Source organism: Acipenser ruthenus, chromosome 17 (assembly GCF_902713425.1).
Source record: "Acipenser ruthenus chromosome 17, fAciRut3.2 maternal haplotype, whole genome shotgun sequence".
In the NCBI taxonomy this organism is placed as follows: Eukaryota; Metazoa; Chordata; class Actinopteri; order Acipenseriformes; family Acipenseridae; genus Acipenser; species Acipenser ruthenus.
In genome coordinates, this window is record NC_081205.1 from 6,852,317 (window position 1) to 6,873,522 (window position 21,206).

Below are 21,206 nucleotides of genomic sequence, written 5' to 3' on the forward strand. Positions count from 1 at the left end.
GGAAAACAAATAAAATGTAATTCATAATCTACCCTAACCACGATCAATTTGACATTAAACAAACCTTCTTACCTGTGTTGACATGTCCCTGTATGGCTGTGGTGATAGGGACTACATGGGTTCCGTTCTGTGTGATTGCTTTGATTGGTAGCTGGTGCTGTCCAAGAGGGGCTTGTTGCACAATTGTAACTGTCTGTAAAGGTGATGCCTGAGAGGTCTGAATGATACGACTTGGAACTCCTATAGTAGCGTGGGCAATGGCAGGAACAGGTTCTACTTTCACTGGAAAACCAAACACAGAAAATAAGTATACTGCAATTTTCTTTCATATCCAGAAAAAAACACATTATTTCAATTAACTCATTTTAAAATCAAGTCTCCTGCTATTTCTTTTTTTTTGTAACCAAACTAATCATACAAAATACTTCTATAAAGGGATAGAGATATAAAAAAAAAAAAAAAAAAATGAAATAGGCAATAAACCCATGTGTGTTTATACATATAAATTTGTAATTACTTCCTAAATGTGCTTAACATTTTCCTCAGAAGCAAAATTATCCATGCCTTCTACTGAAATTCATAGATTTAAAAAAAAAAACAAAAAAAACCACACACACACTTGCCTTTTACTTCTTTGTGCGCTCCATTTTCTTGCGGTTCCACTTTAGGCTTAAACAGTGCTGCCTGAGCGACCATTGTCTGGCCTGCCACCGTGTATGTGTTTGCTGGTGCTAATCCGGCAACACTAGTAACCGACACAGCTGGTAACTGGTGGACAAGGTGAACTGTTTGCATAACTGGTTGCTGGGATGTTGATGTTGTCACTGGGGTGGCAACAGTGTATGTGACAGGTTTAATGGTCTGTGGCAATTGTCGTTGGACTGTTATTAAGACTGGCTGGCTATTTAAAGGGGAACCTGCATATAAAAAAAAAAAAAAAAAAATACAAAAATAAAAGATAATAGGAGAAAGTGAACATTTAGGTTTTATCATTTTGTTTCACGCTTAGCTTATAAAACACACAAGATAAACAACTATAGTTAAAAATAAAGAAACTACAATTCTATGAAAAGCTGTAACATTTTCAGCCACAAGTCTTTTTTCAGCATACACTTAGTAATAGCTGTCAATGTAACAGCACTGTGCGTTTCCTACTGTAGATTTAACATTTACAAAAAAAATAATGGTTACCTGTTATTCCTAAGGGTAATGTAATATTTCTGTTGTGAGTGACTTGACTCTTACCAGGTGCACTCTGGGCAAATCGTGCTTCCTGTATTACTGCTAATTTAGGCTGCACTACAGCAGCGGGCTCCGGTTCCATTGGGACAGGGGAACCTTCTCGAGAGAGGCTCTCTGGGGTCTGCACACCACTAGAGTGTGCAGATAACACTCCAGAGTGATTTGGAGAGGCTGGGGCACTTCTGCAAGAGAGCGGGAGATATGTTAGAAAACAAAAGTAGTAAAGTGAAACCTGATGTACAGACCAAGTCCAGGCTCCTCAGAGGTCTTTAAAAATAGGGGGATTTACACACCCCCTGCCCGCAAAAGAAAAACACTGCAGCTACAGCCTATTGCCTTGCATTATTAAATTGTCTTAGCAGCAGTATAACCTAACGGCTGCAGGGTGACACTAAGAGCACTAAACCCAACATTTACATAAATGCACATGTCTTGTGCTTCCCTCTATGCCAGCATTCACAACAACACCAGTTGCAGCAAATTATGACAACTGTTTAAGTCATAATATCAGTTTTTAATGCTGACTTAGTTTTGAAACTCCAGAAATCAAATTTGTGTAGTCACTCTGAAAGCTGTTAATAGGGAATGCCTTAAAAAAAAAAAAAACACTTGATTACCTAGATGAGAGAGGTCCTAAAGGAGTTCGAAAACAGGGTACTCCCCTTGGCCTTCGTTTCCTAAAGGCCTGCTCTATCAGTTTGCTCTCTGAAGCAGGATCTATCCTCCAAAATGAACCTTTTCCTGGTTCTTCTTGCGAGCGGGGTACTTTAATAAAGTAACGATTCAGTGAAAGATTGTGACGAATCGAATTCTAAAAGACAAAATATGAATATTAATTGTTAGTGAAACCTTAAAGAAAGTACAATGTATATTTAAAAGGCAAAACGGGTTAATAAATGTTATGCACACTATCAAGGACTTATTAATTTCACCTAAGTATATCACATTATTATATATATATATATAGTACTGTGCAAAAGTTTTAGGCAGGTGTGAAAAAATGCTGTTAAGTAAGAATGCTTTCAAAAATAGACATGTTAATAGATTATATTTATCAATTAACTAAATGCAAAGTGAGTGAACAGAAGAAAAATCTAAATCAAATCCATATTTGGTGTGACCACCCTTTGCCTTCAAAACAGCATCAATTCTTCTAGGTACACTTGCACAAAGTCAGGGATTTTGTAGGCATATAGTCAGGTGTATGATTAAACAATTATACCAAACAGGTGCTAATGATCATCAATTCAATATGTAGGTTGAAACACAATCATTAACTGAAACAGAAACAGCTGTGTAGGAGGAATAAAACTGGGTGAAGAACAGCCAAACTCAGCTAACAAGGTGAGGTTGCTGAAAACAGTTTACTGTCAAAAGTCATACACCATGGCAAGACTGAGCACAGCAACAAGACACAAGGTAGTTATACTGCATCAGCAAGGTCTCTCCCAGGCAGAAATTTCAAGGCAGACAGGGGTTTCCAGATGTGCTGTCCAAGCTCTTTTGAAGAAGCACAAAGAAACGGGCAATGTTGAGGACCGTAGACGCAGTGGTCGGCCAAGGAAACTTACTGAAGCAGATGAAAGACACATCATGCTTAACATACAGCGAAAGTCATTAAGAACTATCTTCAGCGTAAAGAAGAACAAGGAGTCCTGGAAGTGATGGTATGGCACCCACAGAGCCCTGATCTCAACATCATCGAGTCTGTCTGGGATTACATGAAGAGAGAGAAGCAACTGAGGCTGCCTAAATCCACAGAAGAACTGTGGTTAGTTCTCCAAGATGTTCGGGCCAACCTACATGCCGAGTTCCTTCAAAAACTGTGCAAGTGTACCTAGAAGAATTGATGCTGTTTTGAAGGCAAAGGGTGGTCACACCAAATATTGATTTGATGTAGATTTTTCTTCTGTTCACTCGCTTTGCATTTTGTTAATTGATAAATATAAACTATTAACATGTCTATTTTTGAAAGCATTCTTACTTTACAGCATTTTTTCACAACTGCCTAAAACTTTTGCACAGTACTGTATATTACACACACAGTATATATATATATATATATATATATATAGATATATAGAGATATAGATATATAGAGATAGAGATAGATAGATAGATATATTTATTGATCAATAAATAAAATGATGCAACTTGTAAAATACTATGCTTTAATATAATGATTTAATTTCTCTGTTCAAGAAATTGTGGAGCACAATACAGTTAATACAAGGTATTATATTATAGATTACAGTTACCTGCCAGCCTTTGTCTGCTGTCCTGTAGTATGGATAATTTTTGGTGATGTGTGTGTAAATTCCATTTAGTGTAAGCTGCTTATCCTGTGCCATTGTAATAGCTTGTACTATTAGTTGTGCATAAGAGTATGGTGGCTTTGAATCATCCTGCAAACAAAAAAGGAATAAGATTGTATCATGCAATAGTAGCTTCCACCGCTGTTTATTACACATAACCTCAAGGAAACATTCAATGCTTTCTTCCCATAGCAGCCAACTCACCAGTTTAATGTAATAAACTTCAGGTACTGGAATCAACCATTAATAGTTTTACTTAAGTATGGTTCTTTAAGTAGAGATTATTTTATTATTATTTTTAAATTAGCCATTCCTTGCTTGCAAAAACAAATTGTACACCTGGACAGCAACACAATGTACTACTGCATATGAAAATGTTGCCTTTTGAGGATGGATTATGAACACAATGTGATAGAGGGTGGCAAAACAGTGCATCATATAGGCATTAAAGGGTTAAACTTTCAGATTTTAGCTTTGTCTTTCTTTGGTAAGTGTTCTAGTGTTGAAACACTGCTACTCAAGGCATGAGATCTAAATTTGGCAGCTTGTTCTCTTGGGTCTGGGGGTGCATTATGATTTTAATGGAATGGCAAGGTTAGACATTTTGCTTCTTTTCATCATCAATCAGGAAATCATTTCATTCAGAAAGTTGTTCATCTAGATAGGCCAAGAAAGTAAGCAGACACATTGTGTTAAAGTTCAACACATATAATGATAAGTATGGTTCTTGTAAGACTGCAAACAAGCTATGATCACATTTTAAACTGCGGTGCAGTACCTTTGGGCTATCTCCCCCAGATGCCTCCTTGTCATTTTCTGACTGCGAGTTGTCCATTAGCTGTAGGTCGGATGGAATAACACGACCCATTCTGTACCCTGATGACCCGGCTCCTCGCGGACTCGATGGGCAGGAGTTTGCAGCACTGCAGAAAACACAATTAAAGTTGTGGGTTTTGTTTTGTTAAACCACAAACATGGTGTAACCAGTACTCATTTGCAAAACGTTTTTTCAATTGAGATTTTAAACATTGTATTCCTGTTTGGAATTAAACACAATAAAGATCAGTCGGAAATCAGTATTCTTGGATAGACAAAAAAAAAAATGTGCTTGAGTAGGTGAAGCATTGAGGAGATGAAAATAGTTTCCTGGATCTGGAGATCTTACAGGCACTTTCACTTTTAATCTCATGAAAAACTACACATTGTGTCTTGCACTACTTATTTCATCCTGCAAGACTTGTTCCATATTGATAACATTATCTGTGGAACGTCAGGACGACATAGGACATCAGCATTGGATAACTACAAAAGGAACTCCAAACCACTGGGTATCCCATAGCTGAAAATCATACTGGGTAAAATAAATGGCAAATATGTTTAGTGTTTTGTAGAGCTCTGTCTATGAAAACACATTTGTTTCTTTTAAAAAAACTAACATTTTAAACATTTTCAAAAAGCTAGATTGTATGAATGCACAGCAGTCTTAAGCAGCAGATATGAACAATACAATTCAGTGACTGTCACCCTGTGCCGAGTAACACAAGCATACCTGATGGTTCCTGTAGGGGAAGGCAGCGGACTCATTAGATGTGCTATGTTGTCTGGAATGTTTATTGTTAAGGGCGAGATCTGGGGCTGCACTGGCTTTATTGGTGACTCTGGCGCTTCCCGTTTTTCCTTCTTGTCGCTTGATAGGGCTGTAAATGTGATCTTGATATTTGTACTTGGAAACCTGAAGGTACACCTAAAAAAGAAAGAAAGAAAGAAAGAAAGAAAGATTCAGTTATTCTTATTTTCCCACTGACAGAAAATAGATTGTGCTTTTTGAAAACTTTTGCACATTTAAACTCAAACAGCTGGAAATACAACCTAAATGTGATCTTGTTTTAAAAACATCCAGTTTCCAGTTTTTCCTAAAAACCAAACAGGTTAACCAATTAATTAATAACATGTTAAATATAGCCATGTGTATATACAGACGTGCTCAAATTTGTTGGTACCCTTACAGCTCATTGAAATAATGCTTCATTCCTCCTGAAAAGTGATGAAATTAAAAGCTATTTTATCATGTATACTTGCATGCCTTTGGTATGTCATAGAATAAAGCAAAGGAGCTGATACAAAGATATTCTAAAATGGCCTGGACACATTTGTTGGTACCCCTTAGAAAAGATAATAAATAATTGGATTATAGTGATATTTCAAACTAATTAGTTTCTTTAATTAGTATCACACATGTCTCCAATCTTGTAATCAGTCATTCAGCCTATTTAAATGGAGAGAAGTAGTCACTGTGCTGTTTGGTATCATTGTGTGCACCACACTGAACATGGACCAGAGAAAGCAAAGGAGAGAGTTGTCTGAGGAGATCAGAAAGAAAATAATAGACAAGCATGGTAAAGGTAAAGGCTACAAGACCATCTCCAAGCAGCTTGATGTTCCTGTGACAACAGTTGCAAATATTATTAAGAAGTTTAAGGTCCATGGAACTGTAGCCAACCTCCCTGGGCGCGGCCGCAAGAGGAAAATCGACCCCAGATTGAACAGAAGGATAGTGCGAATGGTAGAAAAAGAACCAAGGATAACTGCCAAAGAGATACAAGCTGAACTCCAAGGTGAAGGTCTGTCAGTTTCTGATCGCACCATCTGTCGCTTTTTGAGCGAAAGTGGGCTCCATGGAAGACCCAGGAGGACTCCACTTTTGAAAGAAAAACATAAAGCCAGACTGGAATTTGCTAAAATGCATATTGACAAGCCACAATCCTTCTGGGAGAATGTCCATTGGACAGATGAGTCAAAACTGGAGCTTTTCGGCAAGTCACATCAGCTCTATGTTCACAGACGAAAAAATGAAGCTTTCAAAGAAAAGAACACCATACCTACAGTGAAACATGGAGGAGGCTCGGTTATGTTTTGGGGATGCTTTGCTGCGCCTGGCACAGGGTGCCTTGAATCTGTGCAGGGCACAATGAAATCTCAAGACTATCAAGGCATTCTGGAGCGAAACGTACTGCCCAGTGTCAGAAAGCTCTGTCTCAGTCGCAGGTCATGGGTCCTCCAACAGGATAATGACCCAAAACACACAGCTAAAAGCACCCAAGAATGGATAAGAACAAAACATTGGACTATTCTCAAGTGGCCTTCTATGAGTCCTGATCTGAATCCTATCAAACATCTATGGAAAGAGCTGAAACTTGCAGTGTGGAGAAGGCACCCATCAAACCTGAGACAGCTGGAGCAGTTTGCTCAGGAAGAGTGGGCCAAACTACCTGTTAACAGGTGCAGAAGTCTCATTGAGAGCTACAGAAAACGTTTGATTGCAGTGATTGCCTCTAAAGGTTGTGCAACAAAATATTAGGTTAGCGGTCCCATCATTTTTGTCCATGCCATTTTCAATTGTTTTATTATTTACAATATTATGTTGAATAAAAAATCAAAAGCAAAGTCTGATTTCTATTAAATATGGAATAACCAATGGTGGATGCCAATTACTTTTGTCAGTTTCAAGTTATTTCAGAGAAAATTGTGCATTCTTTGTTTTTTGTGGAGGGGTACCAACAAATTTGAGCACGTCTGTATGTATGTAAAGCGAAACTGAGTCCATTACATTGACATTGCAATAAAAAAAATGTAGCCAATCCCCCTTTGTAACTGAGCTGTGGTGATCAAACAGCTTGCTCTTTATATGTCAAAGTTGCTTGCTTGCTTTCCCCCCCCCCCCCCCCCGGATACCTGCCAGAGATTTTTTGGGTAGGACCATCTGCAATATTTACACGACATATGACACAAGCTAGGAGGTGGTGTCAGTGACACAATCTACAATCCTAGGATCCTTTTATCACATACATCTCATATCCACACAACCTAGGTTTTATTTACACCTGCTGCCACAAGTGCATTTATTCACAAAAAAAAATAAAGGCTGCAGTGAGCAGGCTGAAATATGGTTACAGGTGGCCTCATTTCATTTGTACATGCTTGAATGACATTGCTTGAAACCACAAAAATCACTTTACTAGAAAAATGGGAAGCATTCGGCAGCGTCACATTCCTAGCAGTGAAAGTATGTGTTGTGTGATGGCCACCCAGTGCTCTTCTCCAGGCCTATTAAACAACACCTCTTGCCGTAGATAATTCACTAACACTGGATACATTACAAGGTATTAATAATAACACAAATAAATTTATCAAATTTCAAGTATTTTTTTGTTTCTTTTTTTTCCAGAATTTAATTTGTTTCTCATGGACGAATCAACTTCTGATTTTGTGAATGTTTGACTTGTCGTGTTATTAGAGATGTGTCTTGTAAAACCAAACCCCCAGATCGTTCTTCAATAAATGTGAATGCCAAAACTGTACTCTGGTGACCAGTTAACAATCTATGGTACCAGGGGTGTGCAATGTTTGAAAAAAAAAACTTATTGTCCCAAGGGACAAAATGCTAGAAAAATCTACCTGTCCCCTCCCTGTCGCACAAAAAAAGTAGAATATAACTTGTAGGATTTTGGTATTATTTAACAGTGAACACAATCAATCAATTAGTGATTAACAGGGGCAGATCTAGCCTTGTAGCATGACTGGTTCACTAAATTCTTCAAAATACACAAAAGGTTCCCTGTGACCCCACATCAACAAATGTATAACTTACTTTAAGGAAATGTTCCTTTCAGTGCAGTTTGGAGTAAATTAAAGTGACATACTAAAAGTACAACTAAAATAAGCAATACTTGGGAGTTATTCAAATATAAAAATAGCTTCTGCCTGTTTTTGTTTTTTTTTCACTCTCTCTATAAGCTGAATTCAATTCCTGATGTACAGGTGTTTTAGTTGGTTGCATCACAGATACAAAATCATTCCCAACTATTACAGCTGCTTTGTGGAATTCCGACGTGGTTTGTTTTGTAACTGCTGAACCCCACATTTTTAAAAGGACTTGGTATAACCTGTCAAGTTTCTCTGATTTTTTTTTTGCTGTTTTTCTACCAAAATGCATGCAGTATTTACAGTAGGCTCCACCAAATTCTGCAAAGACAACATTTTGTTTACTTCTATGATATACTTTTTTTTCCCACAGCTATTTTTCCTCATCTAACATCTTGTCCCATGACGGCTAACTGGAATGTGGCAGCAGGGTGATCCTGGTTTCATATCCCGATGGCTTTTTTTTTTTGTTTTTGAAGGGCAACATTCTTTCCCTGCACTACTCCCACTGAAAAATAAATACATGAAATGAATTAATGCATACACATTGTCATGAGATTTACAGTCTTATTTTAAAATAAAGTACTGCATAGATAATTTCATATATAAGCATTTCATTTCTATCATTATAAACATCTCTTCTGTTCAAATCTAGTAAAAAAAAAAAAAGTTATTTTTTAATATAGCGTTTAAATCTGGTATGTCAAATGGCAAACTAGGTTAGCAACACTAAAATCTAGCACACCCGCAGGCGCCCTATCAACCAGAGATCGCTGGTGTGCGGTGAACCGTGGATTGCTTTGCCGACCTAAGCCCTCCCTACCCGGGCGGCACTTGGCCAATTGAGCGCCGCCCCCTAGGAACCCCCGGTCACGGTCAGCAACGACATGGCCTGGATTCGAACCTGCGATCTCCAGGCTATAGGGCTCATCCTGCACTCATGGAGCGCCTTTATTGGATGCGCCACTCGGAAGCCCTGTTTGTTTTTTTTGGAACTTTACCAGACTGTTGCATTTAAATGTCAGGTTCATGTATTAAGAAAGCAGCATCACTTATTTGCTAAAATTTACAAAATAAATGTGTTAGTCTGTGCCTTGCCAGAGGCTCTCTTGGCATACATTTCTGGGTTTCTTTGTAACCAATAGTAGATCAGGTTTTTCCACAGCTAGCCAATCAGAAATGATAGGGGTGGGATGTAAACACTTTTAAAATGTTTGTGTGTAGGTGCTAGACTTCCACAATTCAGTTTTCAGAAACTTACCTGGCTCTCCAGAAATATACCCACAGTGTTTTTCTAGCAACAGAACAAACTTGTCTAACGGGCAAAGTATAATGGCAAATCTTGTTTTCACGGGCATCTGGCGTTATGAATTCCACACCCCTGGGTACACACCATAATAAATACAACAGAAAATATTTTAAAATATTGTTTATTGATTTAGATCCCAGAAACATGAATCTGGCCACAGATTTTGTATATTTTTTTCTTATCAAAAAATGAACATGTATTTTTAAACATACATTGACCATTAGAGCTGCAATCAGAAATATCAGTTGCTAAAATGTTACTTGAAAGAAACGTAAAAAAAAAAAAGTGCCATTCTAAAACAAGTTACTTATAGATGTTCTTTCTCTGTCTAACTTAAGTCTTTAAAGTGGATCAAATAAAACTGCAACAATATTCTTAACATCCTTTTATCACGTTGTGGTCAATACGGAGACAAAATTCATTCAAGGTAATGCCTTTTTGGGGCAAACTAAATGTTTTTAAAACAATCTTTGAAGATTAGATTCTCTCATTCAGTCCAGTCTCTTGAGAACTGGAGTAACATCCCCACCGCTGCTAGTCTACATCTCTTATTGGAAGCTCAGTTATGAAATTCAAAAAAGCAATTCCGATTAGGGACGAAGCACAGAAATGTTTCACTTTTCTGACACTTCACCTTTGTGAGTTTTTTTAATAGGCAGGCCAGTGACCAAACTTGTCTCTTCTGCAATCCAAATTAGGAACTGCAGAGAATTTCCTCCTCTAAATGGTTGCTTCATTTTCTTGGCTACCACTTGGTCTTCCTCTCTTTTTGGCTTTGCCCAGCCAACATAGGATTGTGCTACATCAGTCTTGAAGTCAAATAAATATAGACAACTGCCGACACCACGGTCATCACTGGCATGGTGATACCATAGCCAGGCAACCACACAACACAAATCCATCATGTGAAAAAAAAATGTATAAGTAATATTTCTTGGAGCGAAGTTTGGTGCAATACAGTGCAACAAAAGAATCCAACAAGTCCACCCCGTCCATGGACTTGTTGTATATCTTCACGAAAGATGGACACTTTTACATCAACTCGCTGTTTAGTTTTCTTGTCATCTTTTGACATGATTTTCTGGATATGCTCACGCAAATGTGCTCAGCAAGTGAACAAACCTGTTATCTTGCCATTTTACAAGTTTCAAATCAACATATACAGTTGCAGTCTTCTCTACAAATGATCCCTGTCCTTTTTTTTAGGTGCAAATCCGTTGGCATTCTATTGTTTGGGATTCGATTCAGCCTGACTGTACACAAAGTCTGGATGCCCATTTTTGCTAGTTCTATTTCCAGTTCAGGGCTGCAAAACCAATTGTCAAAGTAAATCTGATAGTTGCAATGTGGTGGTATTTAGGCAAGCTGAAGCACTACATTTCCACTGGCATGGATGTCTGGGCAAATGGGCTAGATGTCTGCTGGTCCTGCATCACTCCAAAATCATAGGCTATGCCACTAGGCCCAGTAAGAAGAAAAAGATTGTAACCCCACTTCTTTAGCTTCTTAGGGTTATATTGCTTTAGGCTACTTTGTCCCTTGAAAAGGAACAATTTGCTCATCTATTGAAAGACACACTTCCATCGGGATCTTGTTCAAGTTTCCATGGAGTGGTTCAAGCATTTCCTGCGGTTTGATAAGATGGTCAGTATTGCCTTCTGATATTTTAGAATTGTCAGGGAAGTGGAGGTTTCACTTGACGTTCTCCCACCGATGAAGTGACATAACATCAGCTACATGTAGCATTTTGAGCTCCAGTACTTCCTTGACCCAGGCATACCTATAAGGGACATAATAATAATAATAATAATAATAATAATAATAATAATAATAATAATAATAATAATAACAACATTGTTAGATGAAACTGTGTGTAATGGTTGAACCCAAACACATTGCTACCTCACCTTACTGTTCACTATCTCTAGGCACATATGTTTCAGAGCTATTTTCCTCACCACTGCTATCTGCAGGAATACAGGCAGTTTGATGTTTACATTCATAAAACAGAGGGTTTTATATCAGCCATCCTATTTGCTACCTACAAAGAGGAGATGGATTACACATTTATATTAGATATAGTAAGCCTCAAGACATGTGTACAGTGTATGTTTAGAAATACATCTGTATATTTACGCATATCTCCTCAAATTTAGTAGCTACATAAAATATAATATATACAATCAATACCTCAAGCAGCCAAAGTAGGATTTTTTTTTTTTTTTCCAATAAAGCTTACCTTTCAGATTTCCATGGGCACCATTCCACAACAGGAAGTCAAGCTGTTTAGTTGTTTCAAGTAGAGCCTGAGGTTCCCAGCACCATCTGCTGGCTTGGAGTCTAAACTTTCACACTTTTTCTTTTTTTCTTTTTTTTTTTACAACATCCTCTTGTCTCTTACTATTTAAGCCTTTAAAAACAATAGTTTTTAATGTGTAGGTTTAAACATACACCATGCCACAGAGGGTTAATTCAGGTTTCACTGCATATTGACTGTATCAAGATAGGACACCTCAATGTGTGGGTTCCAAATGAAGCATAAACTTGGGTTGCGGTTTCTGTGTAAAATTGTTTATTGAATATGGATGTTAAGTTTTCTGCAAAACAGTCAGTTGAAATAGAAATTCAGATTTGGCCTTTGTGTTGGTAATCAAATGTTGATACACTAATCATCCAACTTGGTTGCATGAGACGCAAATAAAATTCTAGTTTGTGGGCTTTTTATGCATGTATGCAACCATTCTTCCAGCCCTTAAAATATCAGATTTTCATTAAGACAAGTCTTAGCAGCCACTTTTGTGGAAGCTAATTTTTTGAGGTAAAACGCAGAACAAACTACTGTCATTCTAATTTGGTAGTACATTTGGGACAGGCTGCACTTGTGGGGTCCCTTCCTTATTAAAATGTTTTGTCTATTTTTGAAGAGTGAAGGATTATCTGAGGGATCCGAACATATTTAGTGCTCAAGAGATTTGATGGCAATGCAATCTAAGCACTAGTTACTGCAGAAACCAAAACACTTTTCACCATAGCAAAAAACAAAAAAAAAAGGACACAAAAGAACTGGAATGCAGCAATCGATTGGAAGGAGCTTATAAAGCTGCCCGTCACATCTGCCGGTAGAAACCAGACAGCGATTCATCAAAGTTGCTCATGTAATGCCACTGGAATTTGAAGCTCCTGATCCTAAGAATACAAAGAAACATCTCCTACAGAAATAGAGCATTTCCCGCTTCTTAGCTTTTGTTTTACAGTTCAAGTACGACCGCATGAGATGCCAGCAGGGTGTTTCTTTATCATCTAATAAAACACAAAGAAACATACAGTAAATTATGATGACAAACAATTACATTTTAAAGTGTTTTATAGACTAGATTCTTTGTAATACAATTCCCACAAAATGATTATGGCGCGTGCATAGCTTGCAGTGAAAGTATACTTTGGCAGGGATTGACACAATATAAACCAAGCCACTGCAGCAACACTGGAGGTGAAAAACCTGTGGGAAATGTAGACCCAAGCCATTCACCACATTGCTCCCTACAATCAAGAAAGTTTATGGTGCTGATTAGCACTGGTGTAATCAAGTGGTTTATGTCTATGAAAAGCAAACACACACAAAAAACATGTAAGTCACTGAATCCTGAATTAATGGAGCTGTGTACATATATTTAGGCCCAACAAACAAGGTACAAAGGTTTCCAATAAATCACCTCCAAGTTTTGTAATTTTCTAAGAATTCTTAGGCAGGAGAAAGCGTCAGCACAAAAGTTCCCAAAAAAGGGTGTATCATTTAATTACAGCAACTACTTGGATGAACTGCATTTAGTAAACAAGCCTGATGTAACTTCACTCCTATGAGTGTTATAATGCACACCATATTCCATAGGCATCTATCTAGCATTAACATAACCTGTGGGTGGTTTATGATATGTAAAGGGGAAAGTTGAAAATGAAAGTAAAAATAATAAGTTAGTTAGAAATAGAAATATTAATGCAGACAAGATGCAACTTAAAGATGTTGTTCAAGGCAGCCACATTTCCAAGATATACAGTAATAGTGCTACTTACAAGGATATATAGACAACACATTATGCTTCAGTAACATAATGAAGTATGTTGCCGTGACCTACAACAAACACCATGTAACAACTCACTGGTAAGCATGGATAATTGTGAGACTAGTAGTTACAAAAATGTAACATATTAATATTAGTCAATGAGGGATAAAGCTAATTTAAGGATAAGAACTAACTGAAGGGAAGACACGACTCACTAGACCAGCATACTCTCTAATGTGAATGTGGCTAACAGCACACTATGGATGTTTAGAGAAAGAAGGTCTGATTAAGTATCAACACATTGTCTGTACTAAAACTAGCAGAGGTGTGTACACTCTTATAAATAAAGTACAGCACATAGTAAGTTATCAGAAGGTCAACTCAGTCCAGAAAGTAAAAGCTATTGTTATCACTACTGGTCTCCACAGGGTCCGAAAAGCTGATCAAGAAATACACTTCACTCCTCAATAGCACATTTAAATAAAGAACACAGTTATAGTATAAGTAGGGCTTCTGTTTTTTGGGTCATTTGTATTTTTCGGTGCTTAGTTTTAGCTATTTTCGAGTTTTATGTAAATCGTTTTTTTCGGGGCTTTCGTTTTTGATATACTGTGTGAAATTAGTGTTTTCGGTTACTTTTTTGTGTCAATATATGTATAGTAACTCGACAGTACTTGCACACTTAAGTTGTACCTTATTTCCTTTGCTGTCTTCCACAACGGATCATGTCATCTAGAGCCTGCACCCGATGAGAGTAGTGGTCCACTCTCTTCACTGTGTGTGTGTGTGTGTGTGTGTGTGAAGAGAGCAAGTTTTTACGATAGAGACAGGAGGAAGGATTTATTGTTTGTGGTGTGGTCCTGACCCAAACACGGAACCTGTTTAATTAATAAAATAGTTTTGTTAGCCCCTGTATCCTGTCTCCTGCTTTCAGTCTTGAGACTAGAGGTTGTTCCAATATTTTACTCACGTATACCACCTTAACACAGCAGGCTGCTGCAGCTCAACCTGGATTCTTTGCTGCGAATGACACACACGCAAGAGAAACACATTTGTTTTAAATTAAAAACTATTTTCGTTTTTACAGTTTTGTATGTACATATACCTGTTCACACACTAGTTTCTTTTTGAAATGTTTATTTCGTCATAGTTTTTCATTTTTTAAAGTAGTGCTTTATATGTAGGAAATTAAAAAATAAACCCCTTTATGTTTAATTGTTCATTTACAGTGTTTCGGCTGTGCAGATGTTTGATATGATGTGCTTTTATAAAACTTTTGAGTAGTATCCAATAGTTGTCTTATTTTCATAGATGTTGTTTAAAACGTACCGTCGTAATGACTTTCATCTAAAGCAACTTGAGAAAAAACAACTTAGTTATCTGCTTATATTAATTTCTTGATATTTATAAATGTTGTAAAAACATATATATTAAAACATGTGACTGAATAAATATAACCAAGTCAAATACATCAGATTTACAGTGTTTTCCTTTTTTTCTTAACTGAAAACAAGTTCCAGTTATGATTTGTTTCTGCGTGCTGCTGTAAAAATTAACTGCCAGTCTCAGTGAAAAAAAACTCTGGCAGTGAAATTCAATCCCTCCCCTATTCAATGATATGCAAAGTATGGTGGCCCAGTAAGTAAAATAAATAAAGTGTGTTTATCATGTTTACCCAATCACAGGCCCAGAATGACACTTCAGTATGATCGCATTTACACGATCACAGTCCTTAAAGGGTTAATAAAACTCCCTCCCAGAACAGTCTGGTGCGCTACAGTACCCAATTCGACTGCCTGTGTGTATTCTACAAGTCATTTTTTTGGTAAATTACATTACTAACGCTAACATATTTAAAATAAATAAATACATTATAAAAATAATGCAGGTTTCCCTAAATTAGTAAAAATATTTAATGAAACAAAGAAAGAAAATAATTTTACATTTTTCCAATAAACAAATAAAGGAATTTTTGTTTTAACAGTGATGATATCCTCTTTACAAACCACAATAATGCTCTTTCTCCCCAAAGATTTTGGACATTCTGCTACCCTGAATGCAACTATACTTTGTGTAAAGTAATGACTTTTTCTATGTAGTGTAATGTAATGAAAGATTTGTTCAAAGCTTTAACTTTTGTTCCTATAGCAAACAAGTTACTTTAGGCAACAACTTCACACTTTTTGGGGGGAATATTTTATGCTTCATATACCGCATCCCCAAACAGTACCATGCCGCAAGAAAGCAAATAGCCTAAGTTCTAGAATTATGCACCTAAGCCATGTGGAAACTCTTAGCAACTAAAGACACTCTAGATAAAAGGCAAGTTGCCATGACATCCTACTGCTCTTTTCAGTTAATTCACTGTTAATGGAAGGTTACCAACCAAGAACAAACAGTACACTGTACTTTCGATTGAATGTTATACTGTTAATATTATCCTGCCACTCTGGTAAACACAGTAATCTAACAATATTTTCTAGCCCTCTTAACTAAGGCTAGTCGGCTTTAAAGAGGCATTTTGTTCAACAGCAGATGACATTTTAATATGGAAGTTAAGTTACACAATACTGTAGAACCAATGCAGAGAAAAAAAAAATATATATTTCAACTGAAAGTCTATCTTTCTGTATAAATGTAAAATAGACTTCTTTTTTAAAAAATGATTGCCTCTGTGAAAAAAAAAGTATATGAATGTACTTAGATCTGAAAAATAAAAAATAAATTACAAAAAAGTACTGGAGTTTTATTTCCATGAAACCATTTAGCCCAGCTCAGGAAATATTTTTAAAAAATAATAAAAAAAATGTACTAGGCTGTTTGAGAATGGCATGAAACCCAGTTTACTGGGTACAATTAGAAAAAGTAGGACGCCAAATAGTAACACTGGTATAACTTATACGTCACATCTGAATGTTTGGCTTGCTAACCAGGTCATGTACTGTACTTGACAGTTGTAACCACTTTATTTGCGTTCTGGTCACAAATAAAATCCCTCCCTATGCTGGTCAGGAAGAGGTTAAACCGTCAATACCTGCATATTGTGGTTAGAGATTTTATCTATTTGATCAACAATAACAAGAACTGTGAATAAATATCAAACATCAATTGATCTACTGGTCTAAACAATATGCCTTCCTGTGGTTTGGCTATTTCCGTGTATACCCTTGTGCTTAATTTAAACCTCTTCAAGTTCTATAAATCAGGTGCGTCGACCTCATAGTAATCAATAAATGGTTAGCATGTTGGACATCCGTGCTCACGAACACAAACTCAGAGATGATGTAAGAATTTCTTCATCTTTATTTTCTATTCTTTATACGTTTTTCATTAAAAACTCCATAATCAACAAATAAAGAATAAAGATATGATGAAATTCTAACATGATCTCTGAGCGATTGTTCATGAGTGCAGACATCCAAAATGCTAACAGTTCCCGTGGTTTGGGCAAACTGACACTATTCACCAACTTTATTTTATTTATTTATTTATTTATTTTTTTTAAATAAAAATGAAACACAGGTTTATGCAAGACATAATATTGTTTCAAGAATATAACTGCCAACTTATCAAATTTCAAAATCTGGCATATATCTTATTTAGGAAAACAAACAGTCAACACAAATTTAAAATTTACTTCTGACCTTGCCAAGCCTTGAATTCGCTAGTTATGTATAAACCAGTCAGTCTTTGTAAACTTTAACAGTGATTAACGTCGGACAGCAGTAAAAGGCTCTGAACCACATAAGCCACATAACTTACTATACACAGACATCAAGAATCCCAAACAAGCACTTCCTATACTTTCAAACAAACAAGACTGACTGCTTGAATCTTGAAGATGCATTGCAGCCCAGAAAATGTAACAAAGTTCAAAAACCCTTTCCAACATGACTTCTGCAATTACTGGCACATTTGTTAAGTCAGACTGCTAAATATTGCCAAAACTGATTCATGCAGTTTGTATAAAAGTCACTGTTTAGGAAATGAGTCATTCAGTTAAAATTAAAAAAATATGAACAGAACTGCAGTCTAGAGCTTGTCTGAGGAAAAGTCATGCAACCCTTATCCCCTTCTGGAGGAGAAAGACTTATTCAATAATGACATTCTCTTAAACATTCTTAGTTTAAACAAATTAAGAAATAAGAGAATATTTACTCTCAGGAACCATTTTTAAGGCTGTTGTAAAACTGATCCTGACAGTTTGTGACTCATTCTGCATTTATCTATTTAAACCCAAGGAAAAGGAAACAATAATCAGTTTACTACCACAAATAAACACACTTTATGAATATGATTCAGAATCGAATACTTGAGCAGGATTTGCTTCCCATGTCCTTAAATATTTACAGTTCAAAGAGAATAGCAAGAATAATGAAAATGTGAACACATTCATATACCTATGATTTAGTATACTTAGAGGTTGTTTACAAATCAATGACATCTATCATCACAGAACACTATCACATAAAGCAGTGTATAACAACTTTGTTCAGAATTTGTAAAAAATACCAAATGTAAATACAATAAATTGACTGGACAACATATTTATATTACTAGTAGAATACCACATGCATGTTGAAATAAATGCTTTATAAATTGTCTTCAAAAGTATTACCTTCTTTTGAGAAGTATACTTTGTGTGTGTGTGTGGTGTTACTATGCACAAATTTAAAAGCTGGTGTTACTGGAAGACCACATTAAAGGATTGTTTGTTGCTGTTGAGAACTCAAGACTTTTCACTGTACTCTAACTGAAGATGCACTGCATTGTTTACAATGAAACCAAGTTTGCCTGAGGCACTTGTCCACATGGCTGGGCAACCATTTTTTTACACACTACTGTAAACAGTGATGCAAAACAACAAATTACTGATTTCTTGCCTTTATAAACTTTGCTACAATTTAGAATATTTACTCCAGACCAGTTGCTTTATTTAACAGCCAGATGTTTCTGGTCTCGGACCCACACATAAGCATTTGAATTCTAGTGTCTAACTTCCATAATCCCCATATTTGCAAGAGGCTGATTAAATGTCTTTCATTTATAATAATAAATAAATAAAAATAAAAGCCTTATGTAGAGCTGGTTCAAACAGTTTAAATAAATAAATAAATAAATAAATAAATAAATAAAACAGATTTTTAAAAAAAGCTTTTAAATGAAACCTGTAGTTCATTCTCCCTTTAAAAGCAACCACATATTTGAATGCCCTCCCCCAAAAATTGTTTAAATAGATACACACGTTGATGTAAACAGAATTACGACCCTTCAATAACACTGGGTCCATTGAAAAGGCGGCACAATATACATAAACAGAACCAGACAGTAAAATAAAGTACAAGACTAACATAGGGGATGTGCTCTAAAACTGTATACAGTAACATTTCTAACTCAAGCATAACAATGTGAAATCCATTCCATGGATAGTGTTGTAGCATCCGTATTTCCAATGTGAATAATAATCATTCACTGTACACAATAGAATATATCAATAAAGTAGACATGTGCATTGTTTACTATAACAAAAATGTCTGCCTACTACACTTTGACATTTGCCATGTTGTGATTTCAAACACTGACGTTGAAGTTAACTGACCTGAGCGGTACACTAATCAGGTAACTGATACCGTTTAACAAATTAGTGGCAACCTTTTGGACACAAATTAATGAAGGAATGAAACTGAATACATTATATTTAAATCTTTATTATCATTTTTTGTAGTGGAAGCGTTTATATTTGAGAAATTGCACCATCGATACCCGATTTATTAACGTTTACTTGATACCCAGAAGTAAAACAAACCACAATATTTATAGAAAGTAACGCGTTAGCCTTCTCATGTTATACACACACACTATATATATATTTTCTCCCTTGAGAAAGATATGTACAACATATCGAAACATTGGGCAGCTGGCTCTTTGAGCTAAATATATTATATATATATATATATATATATATATATATATATATATATATATATATATATATATATGCATTTGGGATTGTCTGTATTTCACGCTTCTTCATTCCACTCACACGTGCAATGAAAAACAACAATATAAACAATAATAATAATACCAGCGACTACGGTACTCACACTCTCGGAAGCTGCAGTGGCGGAGCACCCCGTCTCTGAAACACCCCATCCACGAACACCCCGTTTTTGCCGAGGCAGCGCAGGTAGAAGTCGCCGCCGCCGGCCCCATCCTCCCCGGCTGTGAAGATTTCTAAATGCCGGCGGGAGATGAAGCTCGAGTGGCCCATGCTTACGTCCACGGAGCCCTGCGACGAATTCCGCCCGATGGTCACCGAGCGTTTCTTCATAAGATATTCGAACTCACGGCCCTCGAGTCGGGCAACTGCCGGCACGGACACCCCTCTCATCACCGCCATCTTACAGAAGACAGGTAAATTTACAAATGAATAAAAAAAATACAGCTCCTATATATGGGTTCCGAATTGGTTTTCAAATTTGAAATTTTAAAAAAGAGGGGAATCCAATTTAAACAGAAAAATATAACAGGGAACGTGCCAGACCAGGGACAGCGGCTCCAACTCACCGCCGCGAGACAGAGAGAAAGGGAAGGAGAGCGTGCCAACCAAACCGGCTCAGCGGGGGAGGGCGCAGATTGATTGGCAAGGCAGTTCAGCCAACGGCAACCGAAAGTCGAGATAGGAACACACGGCAGCTACCAATGGGAAAAAAATATGGTCGGTCGAAAAAGAGTGCAGTTAGGTTGCAGTGCAGGATCGCAGCCGAATGAAAGGTGAATAGGAAAACAACAAATGGTATTTTTGTTATGGTGGAGAGGACTTCACTAGTCGTTTTCATCGTATTACTACTACGAGACAGAGGGTGCAAACCTTCCTTAGATTATTCATAGATATACACGCCATATCAGCAGACATTTTGCTGAATAAACATTATTTCATGGAGCGTCCACATTTTGGGAAACCACCTATTTTCTGAGGCCAATACATTATACTACTTAACTCAGAAGGCAGAAATAGACTTCCAGTTTTTTTTTTCATTCCACAACTAGTGTGGATAACAGACTACTGCATATATAAGACGAGCCTGCTTGTAAGCGTAATGTAAATGATTTTTTAATTATTTTTTTATTTATTTTATTTTTAAGTAAAATATCTTTCTTCATTCATCTAATCTAAAAATACAGAACAATGACAAATCCCATTGTAAATCCATTCCGTCTGTTGAGAGAGACACAAATGTCTGCGGCAGCTTGCAGTTTTACAAACCGTGGTACCCATAATGCACAAGTGGCTCGGTCTATTATGGAGGTCACAATACGATGAGTTTGGCATACGAACACTTTAATACATTTAAAACACAAGAGCTTGCAAAAACAAACGCATGTCTGAATTGCGGGAGAACCCTTATGTGTTGGGTTCTGTATTGGAGAGTTTTTTCTTCCAAGGGTATCGAAGTTACAAACAAACATGTGCTTTTTCAGTGACATCATCAGTGGCGACTGGCCAGTGACCTATGCAAGAACTGTTTGTAAACACAGGATTTTGGGGGGGTGGAGTAGATAAGATCAATCAGCACC

General features: G+C 36.7%; 1 protein-coding gene across 3 annotated transcripts in view; it reads right to left on the reverse strand.

The window, feature by feature from the left end:
* Positions 1–20,294, reverse strand: part of LOC117422886 (forkhead box protein K2-like) — a 24,251-nt gene extending 3,957 nt beyond the window's left edge. For 2 of the 3 annotated variants that reach the window (XM_034038099.3, XM_034038098.3), the window contains exons 1-8: positions 19,733–20,294; positions 5,107–5,301; positions 4,336–4,480; positions 3,501–3,647; positions 1,860–2,053; positions 1,192–1,424; positions 624–917; positions 73–282 (exon numbers count right to left, since the gene is read on the reverse strand). In XM_034038099.3, the coding sequence (XP_033893990.1) occupies positions 73–282; positions 624–917; positions 1,192–1,424; positions 1,860–2,053; positions 3,501–3,647; positions 4,336–4,480; positions 5,107–5,301; positions 19,733–20,028 (1,714 nt within the window). In that variant the 5' untranslated portion in view covers positions 20,029–20,294. The remainder of the gene's footprint in view (positions 1–72; positions 283–623; positions 918–1,191; positions 1,425–1,859; positions 2,054–3,500; positions 3,648–4,335; positions 4,481–5,106; positions 5,302–19,732) is intronic. The other variant, XM_034038100.3, reaches the window with a different exon arrangement.
* Between the last annotated feature and the right edge of the window lie 912 nt (positions 20,295–21,206).